Here is a 24,420-nt window from a genome sequence, read left to right on the forward strand (position 1 = left end):
AGTCCACACTGCTACTGTGTTCTTTTGACAAAGTTGAAAGAATGCAGGGCTTTTTCTGACAGCAGTAAAACTCTGTCCAAATGGAAAAAGGCATTTGTGGACAGGGAAGAGCGTCTTCTTTTGAAAGATGAGGACTCCAGGAAATAACACAGGTGCCTTGGTGGACACTCTGTCCAGAGTAATCAAAACTCTATAGTTCCTCTCCCCTGGCAGCTTTTAAAGCTGCAGGCACCCTGGACAAGGTTTGTGGCAGGAAGCTGGCCCTGTCACCCACACTGGGAACTATAGCCAAGCACAAGCCCCCATATTCACCTGGCCCTAATAGGGAGCACCACCAGGACTCGCAGGACCCACCCACGGGCACCACACGCCATGTGCCCTCTGGCTCTGGGACAGAGAGCTTGTCCCTCTAGCTTTGTGGGGAGGAGGAGACGCTGCAGGATCTTGGCTCCCAGAGGTACAACACAAACACTTAAGGTGAGATGGTGGCGCCTTTGGCTGTGAGGGGATACCACTCTTGCACCAATTAAGGAGCAAGGTGAAGGAGCTATGCCAGGGGCATAGGTCTCTCTCCAGGGCAGGATCACACTACTTCCCATTCTTCAGTAAGCTGCACTGCATTCTAGGGGGTGGTGAAACCATTTCCCCACCCATAGTGGTGGACTTGGGGCTTGAGATGCCGGTAGTCACCCACCAGGCGCTCCTTGATGAGGAGGAGGACAAATAAGAGCTGCAGTTCAGGGAGAATACGGCCATCATAGTCACCCTCACCCTGGAGCTGGTACCCAAGCCCTGGAGGTCTCCCAGGCATCCTCTGACAGCAGGAAAAGATCATCAGGTGAATGCTCTGTTTGCTACACACACACACACACAGGGTGAGGGAGGCAGGCACACAGGAGAAGGGGGAATGGTTACTCAGCCTGCAGATTCTGCTGCAGTCCATGCATGTACAAGCGCATGCAGCACCAATGTGCACCACAGAAGCCAGATGCAGAGCACCCCTGGGATCCTGCTCACAGGCTGTGGGGAGACACCCCCACCATGTGACACCCCTGGGGGGATGGGAAATGCCTTCCCACAACCTGGCAATGCTGGAAGCAGGCTGGAAGGCACATGCATGACCCTACAGAGACGGAGTGCTGCAAATGAGGCACCACCCATGGCCACAGACAGCAGCTCCAGACACAGGTATATATGTGGGGGAGAAGCATGGCTCCCTAGGTACCTCAGGGCCCCTGTGAGGCAGGGCCAGTTGTGCAGGCTACACATGGCCTTGCTCCCAGGACATCCCCATCCTCTGCTCTGAGGACTGTTGCTCTGTGCTCACAGAGGAGGGACATTGTGTGCAGGGATGACTGACTGCCTCTTCCTCTTCATTCTCCACAGCTGGAGCAGCAGTCACTGATGGGTAATCAGGATTGAGCACGTGGTGTCCTGTGTGACATGCAGCAGACCCTGGCCCAAAAGGTCTGGGATGAAGCCAAGTGACAGAACTACATGTAAGACCAGCATGTGCGGCTGGGCAAAAACATGTTCCACAATCCGGGAAGTGATGGCAGACCTGGTTTCTCTTCCCCACTCCAGCTCCCCTGCCCATGCCTATGCCCCCTCCCCTTACCTTTTCTAACATCCCTGACCCCACTCCAACGCCCCATCCTGCCCATCTCCTTATTGTCCCAGGCCCCATCCACCTCCGAGTTCGCTGTCGTCCCCAGACCCAAGGTGGCATTTCTAGCTGCCCCACACGCCACTCCCAATACTGAGCCCCCCCCCTTCCCATTTGCTTAAAAAAACAATTTTTTTTGTTCCAATCCACACTGGTGTCTTTACTGACTGTGTAGGGAAGAGGGGAAGGAAGGGGGTGTGGTGGGAAAGGCATAGGTTCATTAGATATGCAACTGAGGCTGGGCCATATTCCACGCTTAGCCTCATTTGCATATTTCTGGCACAAGATTGTGCCAGTGCAGACGTAGCCCTAGGGAGTCAAGGCACAGGCCTCTAGTGGAGAGGCAGTGGGGAAAGTTACTGGGGTCCTTGAGACAAACTCCTTCAGGGCCTCATGGTTGTGCACTCCCCCCTGATGTGCTCAGTAGACAGCAGCTGTCCACAGCTGCGTGAAGGCCCTCCTTTCCTTGCTGGACTCTGCCCCCCACCTGGGTAGGAAGGCCTCCCCCTTCCTCTCCACGATATTGTGGAGAACACAACACGCTGTGACAATGTGATCTCAAGTCCAGGTGGGTCATGAGACGTCTGAGCCCTGCCTTCAGGCAGTGGAAGGCGCATTCCACCTGCATTTGGGCCTGGCTGAGGTGCACATTGAATTGTTTCCTGCTGGGGTCCAGGTGGCCAGTTTAGAGATTCATGAGCCAGGACATTAATGGATAGGCCACTTCCCTAACGATGCACTGTGGCACCTACAGGTCACCCATGCAAATGTCCCCCTGGGGGAAAAATGTCCCAGCTTGGAGCTTGTGGTAGAGCTGGCATTACTGAATAGGTGGGCAGTATGTGCCTTGTCCGACCACCCAACAAAAATGTCTGAAGTGTCCACGGTGGTTGATGAGGGCCTGCATCATCATGGAGAAATAGCCCTTGTGGTTTATGGATTGGGCCGCTAAATGTGGTGCACGGATTAGGATGTGGATTCCATTGATAACCCCCCTGCAGTTGGGGAACGCCGGGGTGGCAAATCCTGCAATGATGGGGTCCAGTTCTCCCTGGTGTATGGCCCTGCATAGCAGGACGAAGTTGATGGCCCCCTCAACCTGCAGAAGGGGACAAAGAAACACACAAAACTGAGCATGAGAGGGAATGTGAGAGCCTCTGGGAACTGCCTGCTCCTCAAACATCAGAGGCGCCACCCCGTGAGGCTACCCTCCAGCAGCAGGGCTGTGTGAGGGTGGGATGGCACAACCCCCGCCCCTGGGGGACAGGGCTTCCCCCCCTAGTTCACCCCAGCACCACCCCTCTCCCCCTTCCCTGGGGTCCACCTTTCCAGGACTCCCCCTTGCAGGGACTGCAGCCTGAGAGTGTCTTACCTCCATGAGGGCCCTGACAGTGGACTTTCCCACGCCGAACCAGTAGCTGTCTGGGGTGACGAGCTTCCAGTTGGCGATGGTGACCCACTTGTCCAGGGGGATGGCAGGGCGCAAGTGGGTGTCCCGTCGTTGGAGGGTAGGGGTGAGCTAGGCCCAAAAAGGTGACTTTCCGCATGCAGAAGTTGTTCAGCCACTGCTGGTCGTCCTACCATTCCACGACCAGGCCGAACTAGTATCCAGCCTCCAAAATAGTCTCTCCACCATGGGGTGCAGTTGCAAGGGTCTTGCTCCCACATAGAAGAAGAGGGACTCAGATGAGCTGGGAGTCAAGATGGTCTGAAAATTGCTGCAGAACCTGCAGCATGACTGCGTGGGGCCATCGCATGTTCAGGGGCAGCTCCAGCTCCATGGCAAGGAGCATGCTGTGGCGTCCAAAAATTGCGCAACCAGAGCGCACACTGCTAACGCTTTGCTGTCTCTCTGAGAGGTAGGCAAGCATGTAGCAGAAGCTGAGAAACGGCTGTCCGGGGGGTTCCTTTAAGCACGCCTCTCCGATAGCCTTAGGCAACCGCACCCAGAAGCAACTGCTGACCTAATGCCCTGCCTGAACTGGTTCCGGGTGGCCTTATATGCGAGATAGCATCCACACTGATTGGACGCTATCTTTTGAAAAAGTAGATTGCTTTTTCAATGAGCTTTTGTTTAGGTGCTCTTTTGAAAGAAGCTTGCAGTCTGGACACAGTCAAAGAGGAAGGGCAGGAAAGGGTCACATCTACCTGGTAACAAGTGATGATATAATGGACTGATGCAGTGTTATAGGTTGCTGTCTGCTCAGGAGGCAGCCTGGGTTCTGGTCACATGGTCCTCCTGAGAAGACACCTACTACCTACCTGTTTCCTTCATTGAAGACACACCTGTTCCCACCATCGAACAGTTCCTGATCCCTGGGGCTGTGGTCCTCAAGATCCCAATCCTGGTTCCTTTGCCTGAAAAAGAGAGAGAGAGAAAGTGAGTCAATCCACACTACCACCAGATAAATGTTGGGATGGAGACTAACCCAGAAATGAGATTGGGACTAACCCTTTACTTTTTATGAAACTCTATATAAGGGAGACCTGCCATAAGGCCATGAGTTTCCACTACCCTTCCACCAGTGTAATGACTATTAAAAAGGCAGACTTCCTTAACAGATAGCATAGAGAAAAACTTAATAGCTCAAAGGGGAGATACATCAAACATGTTAATAATACAAAGAGGTCCCAGAGTGGGGGAATGTCATGCTCCCAAACTAGGGGAAAAGCATGAATAAGATTCTTAAGAAATTTAGACATTGTAACACAGAAAACACTGTGCCCCAGGAAGGATACAAGTGCATGCATTGCTCCTAGATAGTGTGACAGGGAAGGGTTAAAAGGGAAAAGGGGCAGCTGAGACAGGGCAGCTGCAAACTAATTAAGGACCAGGTGAACTGAATTAGGCTGCCACAGAGCCTCTCTAAAAGCCTTCCCTAGGGCAGAAGGAGAGGGAAAGAGAGTGGAGGAGGAGCAAACAACCTGGTGATAAGGAGATTTCAGTCCTGCCAAAGGCTGTAGGCGGAGGTGAAGGGCTGGAGCAGGGAGTGTTGAATGGTTCCCTATCCCCAAGGGGCTAGAAGAGGGCTTACTACTCAGCTGTGACTGGCTCAGGGCTTCAGCCCAATACACCATTCTTTATGGTGAGGACCAGGAAGGCCCAGGGCTAAAAACTCTGCAAGTGAGGGCCCCGCTGCAACCCTCAAAGGGTGAGATAGTGGACGGAACAAGGGTCAGGGTACCAGGAGGGGGACTGACCCGGTCACAATGGGTACTTTTGCAGCTTACAGAAACTAGTCAGTAGTGCAATATTGCTGAAATGGGGGTTGTCAGGGATAGACCTAGTGCTGAGATGCCCAAATATAAAACCTCTTTCATTTAGTTTTATAAGGCCTTGTCTACACTATCAAGTTTTGTCACCAAAAACTGTTTTTTGGTGATAAAACAGTGAGAGCCTATATACTCCAAAGCAACTTTTGTCCAGAAAACACCCAGTTTCAGCAACATAAAACTTCCAACCCTACAAGAAACTTTTTTCCTGTCCCTTTTTTATCAGCAAAGAGCCAGTGTAGACACTGTGGCTGCCTTTATACTGTAGGCTTCTTGCACAAGAAGCCTTTTGTGCAAGGGTTTTGCGCAAAAACGTATTGCACAAGAGCACGTCCACATTGCATGGATGCTCTTGCACAAGAAAGCTCTGATTGCCATTCACAGAATGGTCATCAGAGCATCTGTGCTTTTTCCCACCTAGGCTTCTTGTGCAAGAAACCCCTCCAGAGCGTCCACACTTGCCTTTTTGCGCAATAGCTGTAGCGCAAAAGGGAGTTATGCCGCATAGAAGGAGGTTTACCTACACCAGCAAAAGCCCTCTATTCTGCCGTTTTACTGCCGATTTACTTGCGCAAAAGCACATTTGAGGTGTGGACGCTCTACAGTTTTTTGCGCAAAAATGGACATTTTTGTGCAAAAACCTTGCAATGTAGACATAGCCTGTTTGTTTGTTGAGAGAACTGACTTCTGCCAGTATCTCACACTGCCTGACCTGATTGCTCTGCTCAGTGTCTTGATCTCCACTGCCCTGCAAGGCATGCCCCCACTCTCTTTTTATAGCCTCTGGAAGTATCTGACAGGTGAATGCGCTGCTCCATTTGGGGAATAAAGAACAAATCATTGGAATGCTGCTATTCTGCTCTGTACACAGCAGTAAACAGGCCACTGCTGCAGGGAGAGGGACAGAATGTTGTGCTGCTTTGACAATCCTCAGCATGGCAAGCTCACGGAGCTACTCAAGCCACCAGTTGAAAAGGCTGTGGGAGAACTCTGAGGGAAGTCTGCAGAGACTGTTACGTACCCACGGTGCATTGCTCACACTGTCTGTGATATTTCCTTCCAATGAGGATATGATCTGTTGAAAGATGGAGCAAGTGTGAACACAGTTTGGCAAGTTTTGTTTTGTCAACTTTGGGCATCAATATACATTTTGACGACAAAACCTGGTAGCGTAGACAAGACCCTAAGTCAGTTTGAGTCTTTCCTGCTTTGGAATGGAAGGTTCTGAACTTCAGATAATCAATTTCTTTGGTGGACAACATCCAGGCTATTCATTGCAATTATTCTGGTTCCAGATCTAGGAGCTGATTTTGGTTTTGCATGACTCAGGAAGAGCTGTAAGGTGTTGTGGGGGGGAGGCTATGTTAAGAGATTTATCAGATATGAATATCAGAACTGCCATCAATCATGATAATTACTCTCACCTCAGTTTCCTCAGTACAGGCAGTCCCCGAGTTACGTACAAGATAGGGACTGTAGGTTTGTTCTTAAGTTGAATTTGTATGTAAGTCGGAACTGGTACATATTGTAGGGGAAACTCTAGCCAAACATTTCTCCAGAGCTCAGTTTTATTCTCCCACACCTCACTTCCCTCAGTCCTTTATTCTCAAGCTGAGGTGTCTGCAGAGAAAAGCCACTCCGCGTCTCCCTGGTCTGCTGGGGGGGGGCACTAGCTTTGCGTCTCCCTGGTCTGCTGGGGGGAAGCAGCTAGTGCAGGGTTGCCTCACCCCATTTGTAAGTAGGGATCCGATGTAAGTCGGATCAATGTAACCCGGGGACTGCCTCTACCTTAAATGTAATGGGGAGTGGGGAAGGCCCATATGAATGCCAATTACCAAGGCATAAGAAAAGAGCCTGGCGGGGGGGCAAGACTAGAGCCCTTACTGGAGCAGAACTCCTGACATTACTTGTTCTGGTCTGTGACAAAGTAGTATATTAATGGCTCTTAGTGAAAGATGCTGTGAAAAGGTAATTACTCATTTCATGTATAACAACCGTTCTTCAAGATGTGCATCCGGGGGGTGCTCCACTGTTGGTGATGGGTCACCCGGAGCCACAGATCCGAGCCTTGCAAAGCAGTTTCCCTGACTGGGCCATGCATTCGCAGGACGCATGTCACAGCACTCCCAACTGAGCGTCCAACATGCGTGGCCTGACCCATCCATTTCAGTTCCTTTTTAACTGCCCTCAGCTTCAGATGGAGCTTCAATATGCTCTCTCACACTCTTATCTCAGATAATATTTTAGTGTTTTGACAGTTATCCTTATTGTGTTAGAAATTCATGTAAATAGTTCTCCTTGTTCAATTTTACCTCACAAAATGTTTTTTCTTCCCTACAGGATTTGAACATGGCTTAGCTGCTCAGCTCAGAGGCAACATGAACCAGGCTCCTTCCCAGTTCTCCTCTCTTCTTTTTCTTTCTTTTTTTTTTCCAGTACAGAAAAGGAAAAGAGAAAGAGTAACACTGCAGACAAATCAATATGTCTGGTTCTTCGGGCTTCAAGAAATGTGATGAGTGCTAGGAGCCCATGCCAGTATCCGATGACCATTCCCTATGCATTTGCTACTTAGGGGAAGCCCACATACCACAGAAGTGTGATCACTGCTGCAGCCTGGCAGGAAGAGCTAGAAAGAATACAGTGCTCCACCTCAGAATTATATTATTGGACAAGGCTATGCAGCCTGCTGAAGCACAAAATGCCTCCCAAGAATAGGAAGACTCACCAAAGAAAAGAGCCACTTCTCCGACACACTCTTCCTTGAGAGTAAGTAGGGAAGAGACCAGGCACTTTGAGGACCCCTGCTACCAAAATGGCAGGCAGAGCTTACAAATTAGCCACGGCGCCTGTCTGCACTTCCTCAGTGCTGAAGCCTAGGGGTACTCCACACTTGTGGTGCCCCATAAAACCCAGCATCACAAAATTATACGGGGCTGCAGGCAAAAGTGGCGTGTTCAAATAAAGCGGCACCGGCTTCAATGCTGCCACTCTCAACTCCAGCCGTGTCAGTGATAGATACAGATCCACAGTTGACGTGGGCAACAGTGGGGAGGCCATAATCAGCACTTGACAGCCAGGGCAAACATCATCACTCATGCCCTGCCTCTACAGGTCTATCACCTGAAGAATCTCCAGCCCGCAGCTCTCCTTGCATAATTAAATTCATCTGAAGGAGTGGGTTGTGTCTATGAAAGCACATGATACCATCTACATGGGTTTTTTTTAGTTTAGCTGCTAGATTATCTGTTGTTTTTTAAGTTTAATCTATTAAAAGGCAGACTAGCAGGAGTGTTTGCTTATCAAGAGCCAAATTTATACCTACTGTGCATCTGCCATAGTTCCTGTAGTTATACCTAGGAATAATTTGGCTCCATAGTCTTGTGGTTTGTAATAGTCTTATGTTCTGCTTGCTTGAGCATAACAGAAGTCCTCGGATAACTCTACTAAAATAGATACTAAAATGTATTTTGAATTTTCCAAATAAAATTTAAAAAAAATGCATACCTTAAAAATGTTCCCTTCTTGAAATTTTGCTTGATAAACTCCCCCAAACTAACTAAACTAACTAAAAGCAAGTCCCCACAAACTAGATTTCTCCAGTGTCAGACAGAGGCCTCTTCTGAATTCTCCAAGTAAAATGCAAAGAGATATTCACATGATCTAACTGACTTCTGTCAAGATACGACATTGGAACAACAATGCTACAAGGCACAGCTGCTTCTGCAAGAGAGCTGCAAGTGCCTATTCTGACATCTTGGGTTGGAATTCTTTTTCTTGCTATCCTCCCCTGCACTTTTCTAGCCATTAGTAATAGCAAGCAGCCAAGAGAATGGAAATACAAGTTGTCAGAGACCAGAACCTTACAGTTTTGCTACAGAGGCAGATGCTCCCTCAGAGCAGTTGCATATGATTAGTCCTTCTTTCTAAAGGTACATCTACACTGCAGCATTATTTCAGTAGCCTGAAATAGCTATTCCACATCTTTGAAAGAAGCCTGTTATTTCAAAATATAATGGAGTAGTTATTCTGACATCCCTGTAAACCTTGTTCCATGAGGACTAAGGGACATTTCAGAATAGGGTTTATTTAAGCTAAAGGTGCAGTGTAGACACACCCCAACAAAATAGTCCAATGAAAGATACCACCTCACCCATCCTGTCTCTTCAGTCTCCCAATGGAGCTCATTCTAAATGCTAAGATTTTTCCAAATATATGTAATGTGGTCATAGGCAGCGAGGTCCTTGGGTACCATGGGCCCATATAACAGGAATATTCCTATCTCATCTACACCAAAGGTTAGGGCCGGGTCTCACCCCGGCAATAGATGACTTGTGGCAGCACCCAGGAGGTGCACTGCACCCCCGTGCCTTGTCAAAATTGTAATTGCTAAATGGAGTGCTCTTATACCCCCCTCCCTGTTCCTCTGAGTGGTCCTCCCTACTCCCCATCCCTTGCAGACACCAGTTGTCTATGCTCCGGCCCCTGCGCAATCCCCTCTCCCCCATGTCCCCCCCCAGCCTGCCTGCTGCTCAGGGTGATTTAAAATGACCAGGGGCCTCCACTACCACCACCATCAGCCCAGTGGGGCTAAAGTGGCTTCCAGACACATGCTTGATGCAGCTGCTAGCAATCTTTCCTCACAAATCATGCTTTCTAGAATTTTAATCATTTTTGCTGCGCTCCTTTGGACCTTCTCCAATTGGTACACAACTTTTCTGAAATATGGAGCCCAGAACCGGACACAATACAATACTCCAGTTGCAGCCTTAACAACATGGAGTAGAATGGAAGAATTACTTCTTGTGTCTTGAGTACAATAGTCCTGCTGATACATTCCAGAATTATGGCTTTTTTTGCAACAGTGTTACACTGTTGACTCATATTTACTTTGTGATCCACTATCAACTCCCAGACATGGTCAGTATAGAGGAAAGGGAAGACATTGCTTCCCCTGGATCTTAATGTCCAAACACCTACCTCTTCTTACCCCTAGTCTGATTCTTCCTGCAGGCTCCAACAACAGGGTGTTTCAGCCTGGTGAGTCTGCCCCTAGAGGCAATCTAGTAATTTCAAAGTGAAAAGTCTTACAACTTGCCAGATCTATCAGCATAAGACTGAAACTGTTCAAAGAGCCATTAAGCAATAATGGAGTAATTTAAAAAGCATTTGCCATCCTGGAGGTATATACTGTCAGATTCTGAATGTACTTGACAAAAATAATTTTGCATTCCTGCAATATTTATTCAATCTATTCGGCTACAGGACCTTAGTTTACAATTTGCTTAAAATATTTAGTCAGTTTGTTGCGGCAGTAGATTATAAAACCACACATTTAAAACATCCTTGCATAGATTTTGAGATGCAGAATCTGAGTATTCATCTTTAGCCTTACATACTTGGATCTTCAGACAAACAGTTCTTTAAATTCTTCAAAAGATCTTATTTAAAATACACATTTTAATTACTATAATACAAAAAACTTGCTTCCAAAGTCGTCTTGTTCTTTCTATCTATCTCTGCTGTAATCTTTCTCTTTTCACTCTCTGTTCAAGAGAGTCCTTATAGGGACAACACCTCTTTTCTTCTACATACCTGGTTAAAATGAATTTTCCCTTTTTTTACTTCTGACTATTTGATGAACTACTTTTACGAGAACCCTCCACCAAAATCAGTAAGGTATAAAATCTTGTTATACCTAAAATATTTAGACATATTTTTAACATTAATATAAAATGAAATTTTGTAAATATGTCTATTGTTATGGAGATTACACAAAATAAATTAGTGTTCCCTTTTTCTAAAAGCAATGAATATTGTGATGAACACACTAAATTGCTCTGATTAATTTAAACTTATATTTTTGCTTCAGTGTCTTAAATCTGTAGTAATCTGGAATGATTACTTGTGCAGGCTTAAGAGTAAAATTAAAATATAAAATCAGCTCAGAAATACTGATTAAAAAAAATTAAACAAAGAAGAGCTGCATCATCTATTCCATAATATTTAATGTTATATTCAGCAGGACAGCTGACCTGCCCTTACCACAAAGTTTGTGCAAATAAATCTTTGACAAACTTCAGGGTATATATAAAAAAAACTTGTGACTTTTTTTATTCCCAAATAAATTTAATTAGGTACCTTCTGCAGGTCCAGTCTTCACAATCTGGCATGCAGTGGATAACATGTTCCATTTTCGTTAGAAAGAAATTGTAGAAGAGTGTTTTTTTTTTTCAAATGTCATTTTCTACATTTGGATTCAGGGATTTTGCTTAAAGGGGGTAAGCAGGGCAGGGAAAGAAGAGAACAGTGGGGAGAGGGCAGTGCCTGGGAAGAATGTCTGGAGCCTGCAGTAGAATATGGGCAGGGCCAAAGCCTGGGGAGTTCACCTTCCCAAGAGATAGCTTCATCCAATACCCGTGCCCCCAGAGCTCTTTCCATAGTACTCCTTCCTAGACAGTCATTTCCCATGTATGTGTGTGCAAGTGATTGTTCCTTCCTTAGTGCATTTGTCCTTTTTTAATTTAATTGTTTACTTCAGACAATTTCTCAAATTTGTCCAGATGACTTTTAATTTTAATCCTATCGTCCAAAGTACTTGCAACCCCACTGAGCTTGGTATTGTCTTCAAACTTTAAGTGTACGCTGTATAATTTTAGTCTCAATCATTTATGAAAATATTGAACAGAATCAGACCCAGAACTGATACCTGAAAGACCCCATGTGATAGACCCTTCCAGCTTGACTGTGAACCATAACTATTCTACAGGAATGTTTTTCCAACCAAATATGCATGCACTTTATAGTAACTCCATCTAGGCTTTGTTTCCCTAGTTTGAGATCAAGAGGGACACTAACAAAAGCCTTACTAAAATCAAGATATACAACATCTACCACTCCTCCCCTGCCACATCCCATCCACAAGGCTTGTTTCCTATCAAGCAGAGCCATTAGGTTAATTTGTCATGATTTGTTCTTCAAAAGCAACATTCCTTGATAAGCCATCATCACCTTATTTTCCAGGTGTTTGTAAACTGATTATTTACTCTATTATCTTTCTGTGTTCTTAAATTAAGAGGACTCATCTGTAATTACCCAGATTGTCTTAGTAGATTGCACTATATTTGCCTTCCTCTGCAATCTCTGTTTTGCATGAGTTTTCAAAAATAATACCCAATGTCTCTGATATTTTCTCAGTCAACTCCTTGACTATGTTAAGATTTTTTTCATCAGGTCCTGAACACTGATCAAGATGTCTGCCTCTGTGAGAAAGCAGTGTGAATAACGTGACAGGGTGATTTCTGCATATGAAGTGTGACTACAGTTGCCAACTTTCTAATCACATAGAACCAAACACCTGCCCTGCCCCACCCCGTGTTCTAAGCCTCATCCCACTTTCTCCTGCATCGCTTGTCCTTTCCCCAAATTCAATGGAATGGGCCAGAGGATTGGGTTGTGAGACTGGGTGAAGACTCCAGCTGGGGGTACAGGATGTGGGATGGGGCCAGAAATGAGGGATTCAGGAGGGGGCTGTGTGCTGGAGCAGGGGTGCAGGAAGGATTCTAGTTGGTGTTGCCGACTGTGGAAGTAGGAGGGGGCTCTCGGCTGGGTTTCAGGGGTTTAGAGTGTGGGAGCAGGCTCAGGGCTGGGCCTGCAAGCTCTGGGAGGGGGATCAAGGCACTGGTTCAGCTAGGCTGTACTTACCTTAGGCCAGAGGCACAGAGGCACTAAGACAGACTCCTGCCTGCCCTGGTTCTTTGAGACGCTGGGACAGGGCCAGTATGTCTGGCTCCTCGACAGAAAGTCTGGGGAGGGAGGTTTTCTGGGCACTGCCCCCACAGCTCCCGCTCACAAAGCCTCCCGGCCAATGGGAGGGGCGGAGCTGCTACTGGAGGCCGGGGGAGCGTCCCTGCTGAACACTCCTGGGAGGCCCGGCAGTTCCTTGTCCCACTATGCGGCCCTTTAACGCCCCGCTCAGCACTGCTGACCCGAGCCGCCCGCACCCCTTTTCCAGGCAGGGCTGGCTCCTTGTCAGAGGGCTCTGGATCACCCAGGTCGGGCGGGGTGGGAGAGCTGGGCCCAGAACAGAGGCAGTGGGGAAGTACCAGAGCACTTGGGCTCCCGCCCGGCCCGAGCTGGGTGCATGCGGAGGACTATGGCCCGTGCCTGGCCTGGGCCCTAGGGTAGGATCGGGGCTGGGCGCTGTCCCGACGCAGCGGCCTCGGCCGGCCTCGTGCTCTCTCTCGAGGCCCGGGCCTGGCACTAGGGCGGGGGCTCGCGTCACCCCGCGGCGGCCGTTAGCGTTGCGGAGCTCGCGCTCTGTTCGCGGCGCGCGCGCGCTCTCAACTCGCCGCCGTTCCCATCCGGGGCCTGGGTGGGTAGGTGGCGCCCTATATCACGTGACGATGCGTGGCGGCGCGACCGCCATCTTGTGTTGTTGGGACTGAGGAATTGCTTCGGCTGTGAGAGACTCTCCGTCCGGGATCGCAGGTAATTAACCCCGTTGGCGCCGGCCGGCTCCCCGGGGCGGCCAGGCGGTGCCTGAGCCTTTCTCCTTCCCGTCCGGGACGTGTCAGCCCCGCCGGGGCGGCCCTGCTGCGGGAACGTGCCTAGGCCGCCGTGGAAGCGCCGGTGTCGCCTGCGGTTGCTGCCCGGGGAAAGGTCTTTGCCGTGGGGTACAGAAGCCAAGGAGGCCCGCGGCCTTTGAGCAGCCGAGGTGACTTGGACTTGGCTTATGGGCTATAGGCCTTGCCGGAGCCTCCGTTGTTCGTCTTTCCCCCCGTCGCTTGCGCGGAGACGCAGCCGCCTGCCCCTCTTCCCACTTCCCGGTGGCTCTGACTGGTGGAGGCCCCGTGCAGGCGGCCTTTGGCAGCAGGTCCTGCCGTGGGTTGGGTGAGTGCTGGTGGGCCGGAGCCTGTCAGACACCTGCGGGATTTCTTGGGTCATTCCGGGCCATTTGTGGTCCCTGCTCGTTCCCTTCTTCCCCTAACTCCTGCGAGCGCTCCTCGCCCCCCTCAGCGTCTTGGGCGAGCCTTCGGGCAGGGTCCGTTCGCACTGACGCCTGTCTCCTCTGAGCATGTCTGGCCTTGTCATACTGCAGACACAGGAAGAAAAGAGCTGGTTCAGGGCTGAGGCGTCAGTAGGATCGGTGTTAAGGGGAATAATCATCAGCAGCGTGTGACCCTAAAGGCTGTGGTAGGGCGAAGAGCCCGTAGATCAGGATCAGGTGTGTTTGGTTTTAATCCAAGGCAAGTAGTCTCAGTGTCAACACAACGATTCCAGCACCTACGAGCATGTATAATTGCAGTTTAAATCCAGACAAGTTGGAGGCCAAAGGGGTCAATACTTATTGACGTGGTTGGAGTATTAAAAAAAAAACAACCCATATTCTGATTTGCTTCAGAATGATGGTCTTGGGGGTTTTCTTTTTTGGTTACTTTTGCCATTATTTTACGGTCCATATTTTGTTCTCTGTTTTATTTCTGAATGCTGCTGTTGTACTTTTAATTTAATCATTTTTGGTTTATCAGCCTTTGATTTCTTGCTTCAAGAGCTAGCATGTGTCACTTTCCAAACAAGTGGATTCTTCTGGCATTTGTTGAACTCACCTATTGCTGCCAACTCTCTTAGTAGTAGAGATGGTAGGAGCACTAGTGGCCACTAATTTATCTAAATCTTGTTTAGATCAGAGTTAGTTGATTTTATGGTAATTAGTCTGCACCCTGTCACTACTAACAGTAGGTGCAACAGTAGGTGTTTTTTTTAAAAAAAGCATAGCTATGCTAACTCAGTGAAGTAACTGGTGTCAGAGCACTTGTCACAGAATAGATTCTTTACTGAGCATGGACAAAATGCAAGATTCTGTTTACTGTGTTAAATAGGTCAGAAATAGGGGTACCATCACTTAAGTGATATGTGGCACTGAAAATTTACAGCAGTGATAGCAAGACTTGGCAGCTTCTTGATTCCATTGCTGTCTTAATATCTCTCTTCAGTTCTCTAACAAAGCTGTAAATTATTTGTTAGTGATTTCAGGAGGTGGACAGAGAAGCCTTGTCTGGGCATGTGGAGGTACTTGCACAAAGATTGCATTCTCTGTCATCAGGTTTGCTGCAGAGCCTTTTTTGAACAAATGATTTCAGCTAACAATTGAAATGTAGAATATTTATATTGCTATCTTGGTGTACTATTCTTCCTTTGCAAATACACAGGTTTCTTGATGTTGTAACACATCAGTAAAATAATTTATCAAATACATGAAAAGTTTTTGTAAAGCTCTGGGGCTTTTTTCCTCTATTTTTACTTTGTGAGTCGGTTTCACTATTTCCCACTGTATTGTCAGTCATCTTGCTTTCTGAAAAGACTAACACCAACTGGAGAGTTGAAAAGTCTTCACATTTTAAAGAAAAACTATGTCCCTTCTTCCAGAGATGTATTATCTATAAGGTCTGCCAAGAGACTGATATTTTTTTAAAATTACGAAATAAAACAAATCAAGTTGAATAATGCCTTTCACATTTATGAATGCTTCAAAAGAGGCAAATGAAGTTTTCCATTTGGGATGAACTGTAAAATTGAGAGATGATGAATAGCCCACTTGCACATTATCTGGGTGGCTGGATGTACTTTTTCTGAGTATACAGCTCTGTGAAATTATATTAGTAGCATACTAGAACACTGAAGAAAAAGATAACTTAAGGTACATCTACACTACAAGCATTGCAACAGATCACAAAAGGATATTTCTCTTTTTTAGTAAATCTAGAATCTCAAGAGGCAGTGGCTAGTAGGGATGTAAAAATATGTTTAAAAATGTAACTGTGTAACCACTAAAAATCATAGCATTTACACTTAAATAAGCTATGCTGCAGAGCCTCCAGCACCTGTAACCGCTCTGATTTTTAGTGGTTACATAGTTACATTTTTAAATGCCTGGCCCTGCTCCCAGGGAGCCAGCATATAATCTGATGGGGGAAGGTGGATCTGGCTTGCCAGGGACAGGGGTTGCCTCAGCCCCTACCTGTAACCAGAACCTGTAAGCCTCACCCATTAAGGTGAGGCCTACTGGTTAACCTTTTATATCTTTAGTAGCAACATCAAAAGAAGATTTTTTTTTTTACACCTGTCAATCTACCTACATTTACAGTCGTGGTTAGGTCACCCTCATTATGTTTCAAAGGGTGTGAAGGTTTTTATACAGTTTTGAGAGAGCTAGCTAGATCACTTAAGTTTTAACTGTAGACCGGGTCAGTTAAAAGTGGCCTACAAAGGAGAGTTGGTGGGAGACCCTTGCTGCACATTTTGTTGATTATATTTCTTCTTTACTGTGTTCAGGCCTTCCGTTGTCTTGAAGTTTTCTGCTTGTGTTTAACATTTGAAATGTCAAATATATTAATTTTTTTTTACTGAAGATTTAATTGGAAGTCCAAATAACTGATACATGAGTGTTTCCTCCCCAATGCTCTCCTCCCTCCCATTATTAAAACATTTCACAAAGATCTTGCCTCCAAACTGTTCCTTTGAGTGTTTGAGTTAAACACCTGTTAATGAACAGTCCCATTGTCTTTAAACAGTCTGATTATTGTCATCTCAATTCAGGATTCCTTTCCTTGGCTTTTGTGATGACATGGTTATATTAACTTTCTAGTATGCCCATTCAAGGAAAAATTTGGATAAATTATACTTTGACTGTAAAACGGAACAAAAAACTAACAAGGATTTTAATAAAACAACAAATGGTCTTGTAGCGCTTTATAGACTAACAAAACATGTAGATGGTTTCATGAGCTGTCAAGAAGAGATGTTTAGTTATGGTAATTATAATGTACATGTGAACATCCTGCCCTCTTGTGGCTGGCTGCATATTAAAAAGAATATAGGGCCTTGTTACATTACTTTTCTGTAACTCACTGTATTACAGGGGTGGGGAACGTAAGGCCTGGGAGGCTGGATGCAGCCACTGGTTTACCTAGATCTGGCCCCCAAGGCTTGGGGCTCTCCTCCCACCAGCATTGCAGAGCTTGTATTGGTGCTTCAGTGTCCTCCCCACCCACCCCAGTTGTTTCTCACTTGTGTGAGTCTCCTGACTGATTTTTGTTCCTGTGGGTCAGTCTGTCCATCCCCCCCACCCCACCCAAAAAAGGTTTTCCACCACTGTTTTATTAGCTCCAGAGGTAGTGGCAAGGTGTGAAGATAAAGGATCAGGGTCTCAATCACAGCTTTGTAAGTTTGGGTGACTTTGTTAGTATTTTAGTTGGAAGTGGTGGGTTTAATACACAATGATTTTCAGCTGTCTTTCTCAGAAAACAAAGAAACTTTGTGAACCTGCTTTTTGAATAAGGGTCTGAGGTTGGGGAAGCAGGTAAGTGTCATGGCTGCCCCCTTCTGCCTGAGGCCCCGCCCCTTCTTGAGTGGCCCAGCGCCCCTACAAACATTTTTGAAGTGGTCCTTGGTCAAAAATTATTTCCCACCCCTGCCCTTTGTAGAGCCCTGCAAATTTGCAGATATCTGTGGATGCAGATATCCATGGCTCATTTTTGCAGATAACAGTTTTGTATTTAGAACCATATGAATATGCCGATATCCTCTTCATATATCGTCTATGGGTGGAAAGTTTATATTCCAGTCAGTTGGGAAAAGGAAGAATCCTTTTCTTAGACCTTCCCTGGAGTCTTGATTGTTCACATCTCTCTGGGTTTGTGTACGTTACAAAAGTAGGTTGAATTTAAGTTGAATTTTTGCCTCCAATTTTACAAAGTTAATGCTGCATGTTCCCATTACATACATTCACATGCAGGAGCACATCCTCATTGCCATGTTAATCATTGAGTGATGTACGGTGGGCAGCCATCCCATCATTGTTAGTGCAGATTTGAATTCTGGGATACACTCCCAATACTTGATGGAATGTCAACATTTTTGCAGCTTTGTTGTACATTTCTTCAACCTTCCATGATGTACTTGCCACTTCTTTCCATCCCTGAAAGCAATGACAAACCATCATTTTCATGCCTTTTTTCCTAAGCCTAGGTTACCCATGCAGTGGTCTAGCAGACCCTACTCAATGGCATGCTGTTGTGAGCATCACAAATACTTTGTACGTTATCCTGTGGTGTTTGTAGGCTTAGGCAGGAGCTGCTGCATAGAAGAATGTGATGCTCCACTGAAGTAGTTGGCAGATGCTGGCAGCAGTTGGGTATGACGTGGGCCTGGGAAACAAGTACAAATTGGTGGGATATCATAGTTATGCTAATATGGGATAAGAAGCTGTGGCTGCAAACTTTTTGAATGTGTAAGGCTACTTGCAAGGTACTTCGCAAATTCCTTTCACAAGCCCTGAAATGTAGCAATATCAAAATGAGACATGCTCTGGCAGTGGAGAAACGAGTGGCGATAGTCCTGTGGAAGCTTGAAATGCCAGGCTGCTGCTGGTCAGTCTGGAATCAGTTTGGACTGGGTAAATCTGTTATGTTTATAGGAAGCACACAGGGGATGTTAGATATTGGGTAATTGAACAGCAGTATATCCACATGAATTCTTATCAGTTACATGACTATTTGAGATCCCTCGGGGCAGGGCCAGCAGCCAGTGCACTTTTGCCCCACTCACAGGGAGCCCCCTACCCCACCACGCTGCTGCCTCTGCACTGTTGCCTCTGTATCAGAAGCAGCAGTGTGGGGAGCCAGTTTAAAAACCAGATTCCTGCACAGACTGACTGGCTGCCTGCTGCCCTGCACTGCTGCTTCTGATAGAGCCAGCTGTGTGGGGTAGCAGCAGCCCCTGTCGGCAGGGGTCTGAGCTCCTTGTTGTCAGAGGCTGCTGCTGGGGTGAGGTAAGGGGTCGGGGGAGGCTACTGCTCCAGCCTCTCTCTGCGGGGGGCTCGGACCTCCCACGGACGGGGGCTGCTGACAGAGACCCTCTTGTGTCTATGGTGGGCCCAGGCTTGCCGTGGACAGAGGCTACTCCATGGGATGTGACAGCAGCATGGCGGGGCAGGGGGCACCTCAGAGGTAGATCCAGTGCTTGAGGGTAAAGCAAGATTTAAGCATTTAAGTAAGCTCCTCCTGGGCAAGGGCTCCCTTACCCCCTCCCTTGTTGCCTCTGATAGAAGGGAAAGGTATCCTTGAAAGTAGGAATAAGAGATCCTCCGGAATAGGGCTTTATTCCGGAGGGTCGCACCAGTCTGGATGCTCTTTTCTGGCTTTTCCCCAAGCCGGAAAAAAAGCGGCGGCATGTTTATTTAAATCCCGCGGGGGATATTTAAATCCCCCGCGCATTTCCCTGTTCCAAAGTTCTAAATTAGCATGGCTATTACGAAGAAGGGGCCAGTGTAGACATAGCCCTGGACTTTTTGCTGCTATGATGTGTGCTGCAATGATGCCAGAGAATATAGCAATGATGCCAGAGAATATAGCAACAGACTGAGCAGAGGGGGACCAGTTGAGAGTGGGGTGGGACAAAACAGAAGAGTGTATAGTGAACCTGTTATTTTCAACTCAGCATTATGTTGCTGTCTAGCAAATAGCTTGTGAAAAGCCTTATCAGAGTATCTCATCTCCCTTCTTGGGCATCTCCACATAGAAAATAATAGCTGCCTTCTGCAGTTGACAGATACTTTTCACTCAAGTAGTAAAGTTATGGGCTTTGGATCTGAAGATGACAACCTATGGGAAGGTTATTATGGTTCCGCAAGACACTTGTGGTTTGGTTTTTTTCAGTTTAAGTTTTAAAAAACTCAGGAAGTTACATTAACTGCAGGAGGTCTTTGGTTAAGGCATTTGAATGCATTCTTGGAGAACTGGCTTTTATTCCTTTCTGTGTCACTGAGTTTGTGTGATGTTGGGCAAATTGCATAAACTAAAATTTCCACAGGTGACAACTATGTGGTGGTGAATTTTCTGCATAACCCAACTTGAGACACGTGTTGTCTGATATGCAGAACATTCTCAGCTGTAAGGTCAATGGGAGCTGGTTACTAAACATACAGAGTGCTTATCTCCACTAGGCCCCATGGCAGCCTGCATGTACATTATTGCCTTTGCCAACTTCCACCTTCTATGACTGTAGATGTGGCTCCAGAGAGTTGACTCACCATCACAACAGGCAATGAATTTTTTGCCGATAGTTTTTCCCTGCCTCCTGGAAGGTATGCTCTTCGTAGGTGGACAGACCTGTGATAGGTTTGTGTATGGATCCTGTTTTTCCATCCTTCCCAGATAGATATCTTGCAGAAAGAGGTGGCCGGGGTGGGGTGGGGGGGGGGGGACACATGGAGACCACATGATGGAAGTAACACGAACCTGTCAGGGATTCAGGATACACATCAATATTCTGGAACTCCATACAGTATGGAGATGTCAGGCATTTCTCCTATGTATTGGCTTCCATCACGTTTGACAACATGACCATTATAGATTACGTAAACAAATATGGAGGCACAAGGTTGGCTGGCTGCACTGTATGTTGAGGTATTCAATGTTTCCATGAATCCCATAGATTGACTATTATAACTGGAAGGGACCTTGAGAGGTTATCAAGTCCAGTCTCCTGCACTTATGGCAGGGCCAAGTACCATCTGCATCATCCCATACGGATATTTATCTAACTTGCTCTTAAACATCTCTGATGATGGAGATTCCACAACGTCCCTAGGCAATTTATTCCAGTGCTTAATCACCCTGACAGGAATTTTTTCCTAATGTTCAATCTAAACCTCCCATGTTGCAATTTAAGCCCATTGCTTCTTATTCTGTCATCAGAAGAGAACAATTTTTCTCCCTCTTGTAAACACCCTTTTAGGTACTAGAAAGTGATTATCATGTCCTCTCTGTCTCCTGTTTTCCAAACTAAACAAAGTTCTTTCAGTCTTTCCTCACAGGTCATGTTTTCTAGACCTCGAATCATTTTTGTTGCTCTTCTCTGGACCTTCTCCAATTTGTCCATATTTTTCCTGAAATGTGGTGCTTAGAACTGAACACAGTGCTCCAGTTGAGGCCTCATAAGTGCTGAATAGGGTGGAAGAATAACTTCTCGTGCTTTGATTGCTACAGTCCTGTTAATACATCCCAGAATGATTGTGGTGTTTGGGACATGGGTGGTGTGTGGGGTTTTTTGTTGTTTTTTTGCGACAGTATATCAACAACTCATATTTAGCTTGTGATCCAATATGGCTCCTATATCACTTTCTGTAGTATTGCTTAGATAGTAACTTCCCATTTTATATGTGTGAAACTGATTGTTCTTTCCAAAGTGGCGTACTTTGCATTTGTCCTTTTTGAACTTCATCCTGTTTACTTCAGACTAGGGATGTAAATAATCACAAAAATTAACTTGTTAAATTATTACAATATTACTGTTTAATCATTTAACCATTGGACAGAAGCCAGGGCTGGGGGCCTGCCCTCCCACCTGGCTGCTCCAGGGCGGCTAGGGCTGGGCTCCTGCCTGTTTGCCCAGATAATCTGGGGTCAGAATCTTGGGGTGCCCAGGCCACTCAGGCGTGACCACGGCTGGGGTCCTGTTAGCTCACACAGCTGATGCCAGGTTCTGTTGGCACACTGGAGTCCTGCCAGCATGTCTGGGCCATTTTGGTGCAATTGAAGCTGGGAGTCTAATGGCCTGCCCCACACAGCTAGGGTCCTGTCAGCCTGATGCAGGTGTGGCAGCCAAGGCTGCTGCAGCCTGGCGTGGTTGACTGTCCAACTGGTTACCCAGTAAGCATTCTGGTAAGCCTAATGCTTATCAGATAACCAGTTAAACTGTTATCCTTCTACATCCCTACCCAAGACCATTTCTCCAGTTTGTCCAGATGATTTTGAAATCTAACCCTATCCTCCGAAGCACTTGTAATCCCTACCAGCTTGGTATCATCCACAAACTTTGTACGTGTGCTCTATAAGACATTATCTAAATTATTCATGAAAATATTAATCAAAACTGGTCCCAAAACTGATCCCTGCAGAACCCCAATTGCTGTGCCCTTCCAGCATGACTCTGAACTCTTGATAATTATTCTCTGAGAATGGTTATCCAACCAGTTGTGCACCCACTACATTGTATTTCCCTAGTTTATTGATGACAAGGTTTTGTTGTTGGCAGCCTATCTTCTGGGTACTCAGAATGTGACTGCAGACTCTCTCAACAGAAGATTAGTGGCCAGTCATGAACTCCACAATACTGTAGTAAATGACGTCTTGAACTAATGGAGGACTCCAACTAGAGACCTCTTTTCCTCCCACTACAGCAACAAATGCGGTCCCTGTTGTATCAAGGGGTATTAGTAACTACTACCAACGTGATGTTCTCATACTCTGCTAATTGGACCAGATCAACTATGCCTTTCCTCTTCTTCTACTCCTGCTTTGAGTACTCCACAAGTTCAGGTAGGAGTGAGCCATGGTCATTCTGATCGCTCCATTCTGGCCAAGACAGTTATGGTTTCCCAACCTTCTTTGCATGTCAGCCTGTCCCCTGCTATTCCCAAGCTGCTAACACAATAGCATGTTGAGGTATCCCTATATGCAGATGCTTCACCTCAGTGCATGGTATTTGGATTGGCATCTTCTATAGAAAAGGAAGGTATAAGAGATCCTCTTGAGCAGCAAGTAAGAATCCATTAGTCATTTCTACTGAGCCAGGAGGGAAAACTTTGCCTCCTGAACCCGACAGAGAAGACTTTCCCCAGAGGAAGTAAAGAGAGCTTTTAATTTTTTTGGAGGGGGCGGGGGGATTATTTCCTATCTTTGAAGACATTGGGTCCTCCTCAACTTGCTCAAGGTTCACATAGTGGCAGTTAGTGCCTTCCATCTCTATGGAAGGAGACTCTCCTAGTTTATAACAATAGTTGGGAGAGTTAATGGAGGAGCAGTCTCCACAGCATAATCTCCAAGTGGACTTTCGGGTTTATTACACAGTCTCAGTTGTTTGGACTATCTCTACCCCTTGGGATGAGAGCCTGTTGCACGTAAGCCCAGGCGTCTGCTGTGGCCACCTTCCCAGATGTATCATTTTGAGATACGTGTAAGGCAGCCATCTGGAGTTCAGTGTATGTATGTATATACATTACACCTTGGTGCATAACTCAGTAACGGATTCCTCGTTCAGTGCAGCTATCCTCTACTAGACCATTCCATTTTCATCCTTGTGCCGCCTTCGAAATGAGGTACTGTTTGTTAATCACTGTCAGTGGTATACAAGAGGAACCATCCCTCAAAAAGAGGACATTACTTGTCTGTAACTGGAGGTTCTTCGAGATGTGTGGTCCTATCTGTTTTTTACTTACCACCCGCCTCCTCTGCTGTGGATCTGCTTGATTTGCAGTAGAGAAGGAACTGGGGACATGGTCTATCCACCTTGTCCATTATCACCGCTTATGAAAACGTGAGACGAGGCAAGGGCATTTGCATGGACCAGCAGACACTGCTACTTTCAAACTCTTGGTTCCTAGGCGCATGGCATGCATGTGTAAACTCTTAGAGACCGTGCATCTTGAAGAACATCCAGTTACAGGTACGTAATTGAAAATTTTAAATGAAATATTCTGGCACTTGTCCAGGAAATCTTGGTACTTTCTATGCATATGTGATTCTATTTTTCAAACCCTGTAATTTATCTTAATTTACAAAATTGTATAGCTATGACTTAATTAATTGAAGGTCTTCAGAAAAGAGTGATAGTGATTCCTAAGTAGATATTTACTTCCAGTTCTCATGTCTTTTGTTGCTTATTGATGTCAAAAGAGAGACTGTTTGTACATATTGTCTTGTTTTTTCCTCTCTCGCTGTGATTGGACTGGGTGTTGGAAGAGGTGTCTGGGACCAAATATCTTGTTTTCTGAAGTAGTGTTATCAGATTTAATTGCTTTACAGGGCTTAGGTTAACTAGCAGCAGACTCTTAATTGGTTACCCCTTTTAGCACTTCTTATGGCTGGGATGTCTAGCTGTAGTCAGAGTTTGTGTATGAAGGACACGTTAACCTTATGAAGGAAAAAATTACTCCCTGATGTCTTCATGATTTTCTTCATTTTTTTTTTATTTTTAGGTTAACACTTTTAAAAAAAGGAGTATAAAAGAAGAAAATGGCAGCAGAAACTCAGACACTTAACTTTGGGCCTGAATGGTGAGTTGTCTTAGTTTTTTCAGAGTTTGGGACATTTTTCTGAGGATTGTAGAAAGGCCTTATTTATGGACATGTATATTTGGGAGGAGGGAAAGGCTGAATGGGTTTTAAGACTGAACTGGATACAAAGTCTATTCATAACTTACTCAAAACTAGTCACAGAGGGGGTAGCTGTATTAGTCTGTTTAAAAAAATAAAATAAAAACAAAAACCTTAAAAAAAAAAAAGAGTGGTCCTGTAGCACCTTTAGAGACTAACAAAAATATAGATAGTATCATGAGTTTTCATGGGCTCAACCCACTTCAGATGAGTGAAGATGAATGGAGGAAGAGGCACAAATATAATGCAGAAAAATTGGAAAGAGGGG

General features: G+C 46.1%; 2 protein-coding genes across 10 annotated transcripts in view; one reads left to right on the forward strand and one right to left on the reverse strand.

Moving 5' to 3' along the window:
- Positions 1-1,655: 1,655 nt before the first annotated feature.
- On the reverse strand, positions 1,656-13,135 carry LOC102449525 (uncharacterized). 5 transcript variants are annotated; one of them, XM_075937405.1, is made up of 5 exons: positions 11,078-13,135; positions 5,961-6,014; positions 3,953-4,024; positions 3,039-3,321; positions 1,660-2,765 (listed from the first exon to the last, which is right to left on the reverse strand). In XM_075937405.1, the coding sequence occupies exons 1-5, from the start codon at positions 11,121-11,123 to the stop codon at positions 2,633-2,635; spliced, it is 588 nt and encodes a 195-aa protein (XP_075793520.1). In that variant the 5' UTR covers positions 11,124-13,135; the 3' UTR covers positions 1,660-2,632. The 5 variants fall into 5 exon arrangements, 2 of the variants coding, with proteins under 2 accessions (XP_075793520.1, XP_075793519.1); XM_075937404.1 differs by having other exon boundaries at positions 3,929-4,024; XR_012906185.1 differs by having other exon boundaries at positions 1,656-2,765; positions 3,039-4,024; positions 12,641-13,135.
- Positions 13,136-13,299: 164 nt separating this feature from the next.
- The window catches only part of GIGYF2 (GRB10 interacting GYF protein 2), a 128,326-nt gene continuing 117,205 nt past the window's right edge, over positions 13,300-24,420 (forward strand). For all 5 annotated transcript variants that reach the window (XR_012906183.1, XM_006123679.3, XM_075937383.1 and 2 more), the window contains exons 1-2: positions 13,300-13,426; positions 23,976-24,053. Coding sequence is in view for 4 of the 5 variants with exons in the window: in XM_006123679.3 (XP_006123741.2) it covers positions 24,013-24,053 (41 nt within the window). In the remaining variant the exon portion in view is untranslated. The remainder of the gene's footprint in view (positions 13,427-23,975; positions 24,054-24,420) is intronic.

The sequence above is a fragment of the Pelodiscus sinensis genome, chromosome 10, assembly GCF_049634645.1.
Source record: "Pelodiscus sinensis isolate JC-2024 chromosome 10, ASM4963464v1, whole genome shotgun sequence".
NCBI classification, from domain to species: Eukaryota; Metazoa; Chordata; order Testudines; family Trionychidae; genus Pelodiscus; species Pelodiscus sinensis.

Coding starts and splice junctions, on each gene's coding strand:
- LOC102449525 (XM_075937404.1), bottom strand. CDS start 11,123: ATGTTATCCACTGCATGCCAGATTGTGAAGACTGGACCTGCAGAAG. Junction 6,015..11,077: donor GAAGACTGGACCTGCAGAAG/GTACCTAATTAA, acceptor ATCTTTCAACAG/ATCATATCCTCATTGGAAGG. Junction 2,766..3,038: donor CTGTCAGGGCCCTCATGGAG/GTAAGACACTCT, acceptor CCCCTTCTGCAG/GTTGAGGGGGCCATCAACTT.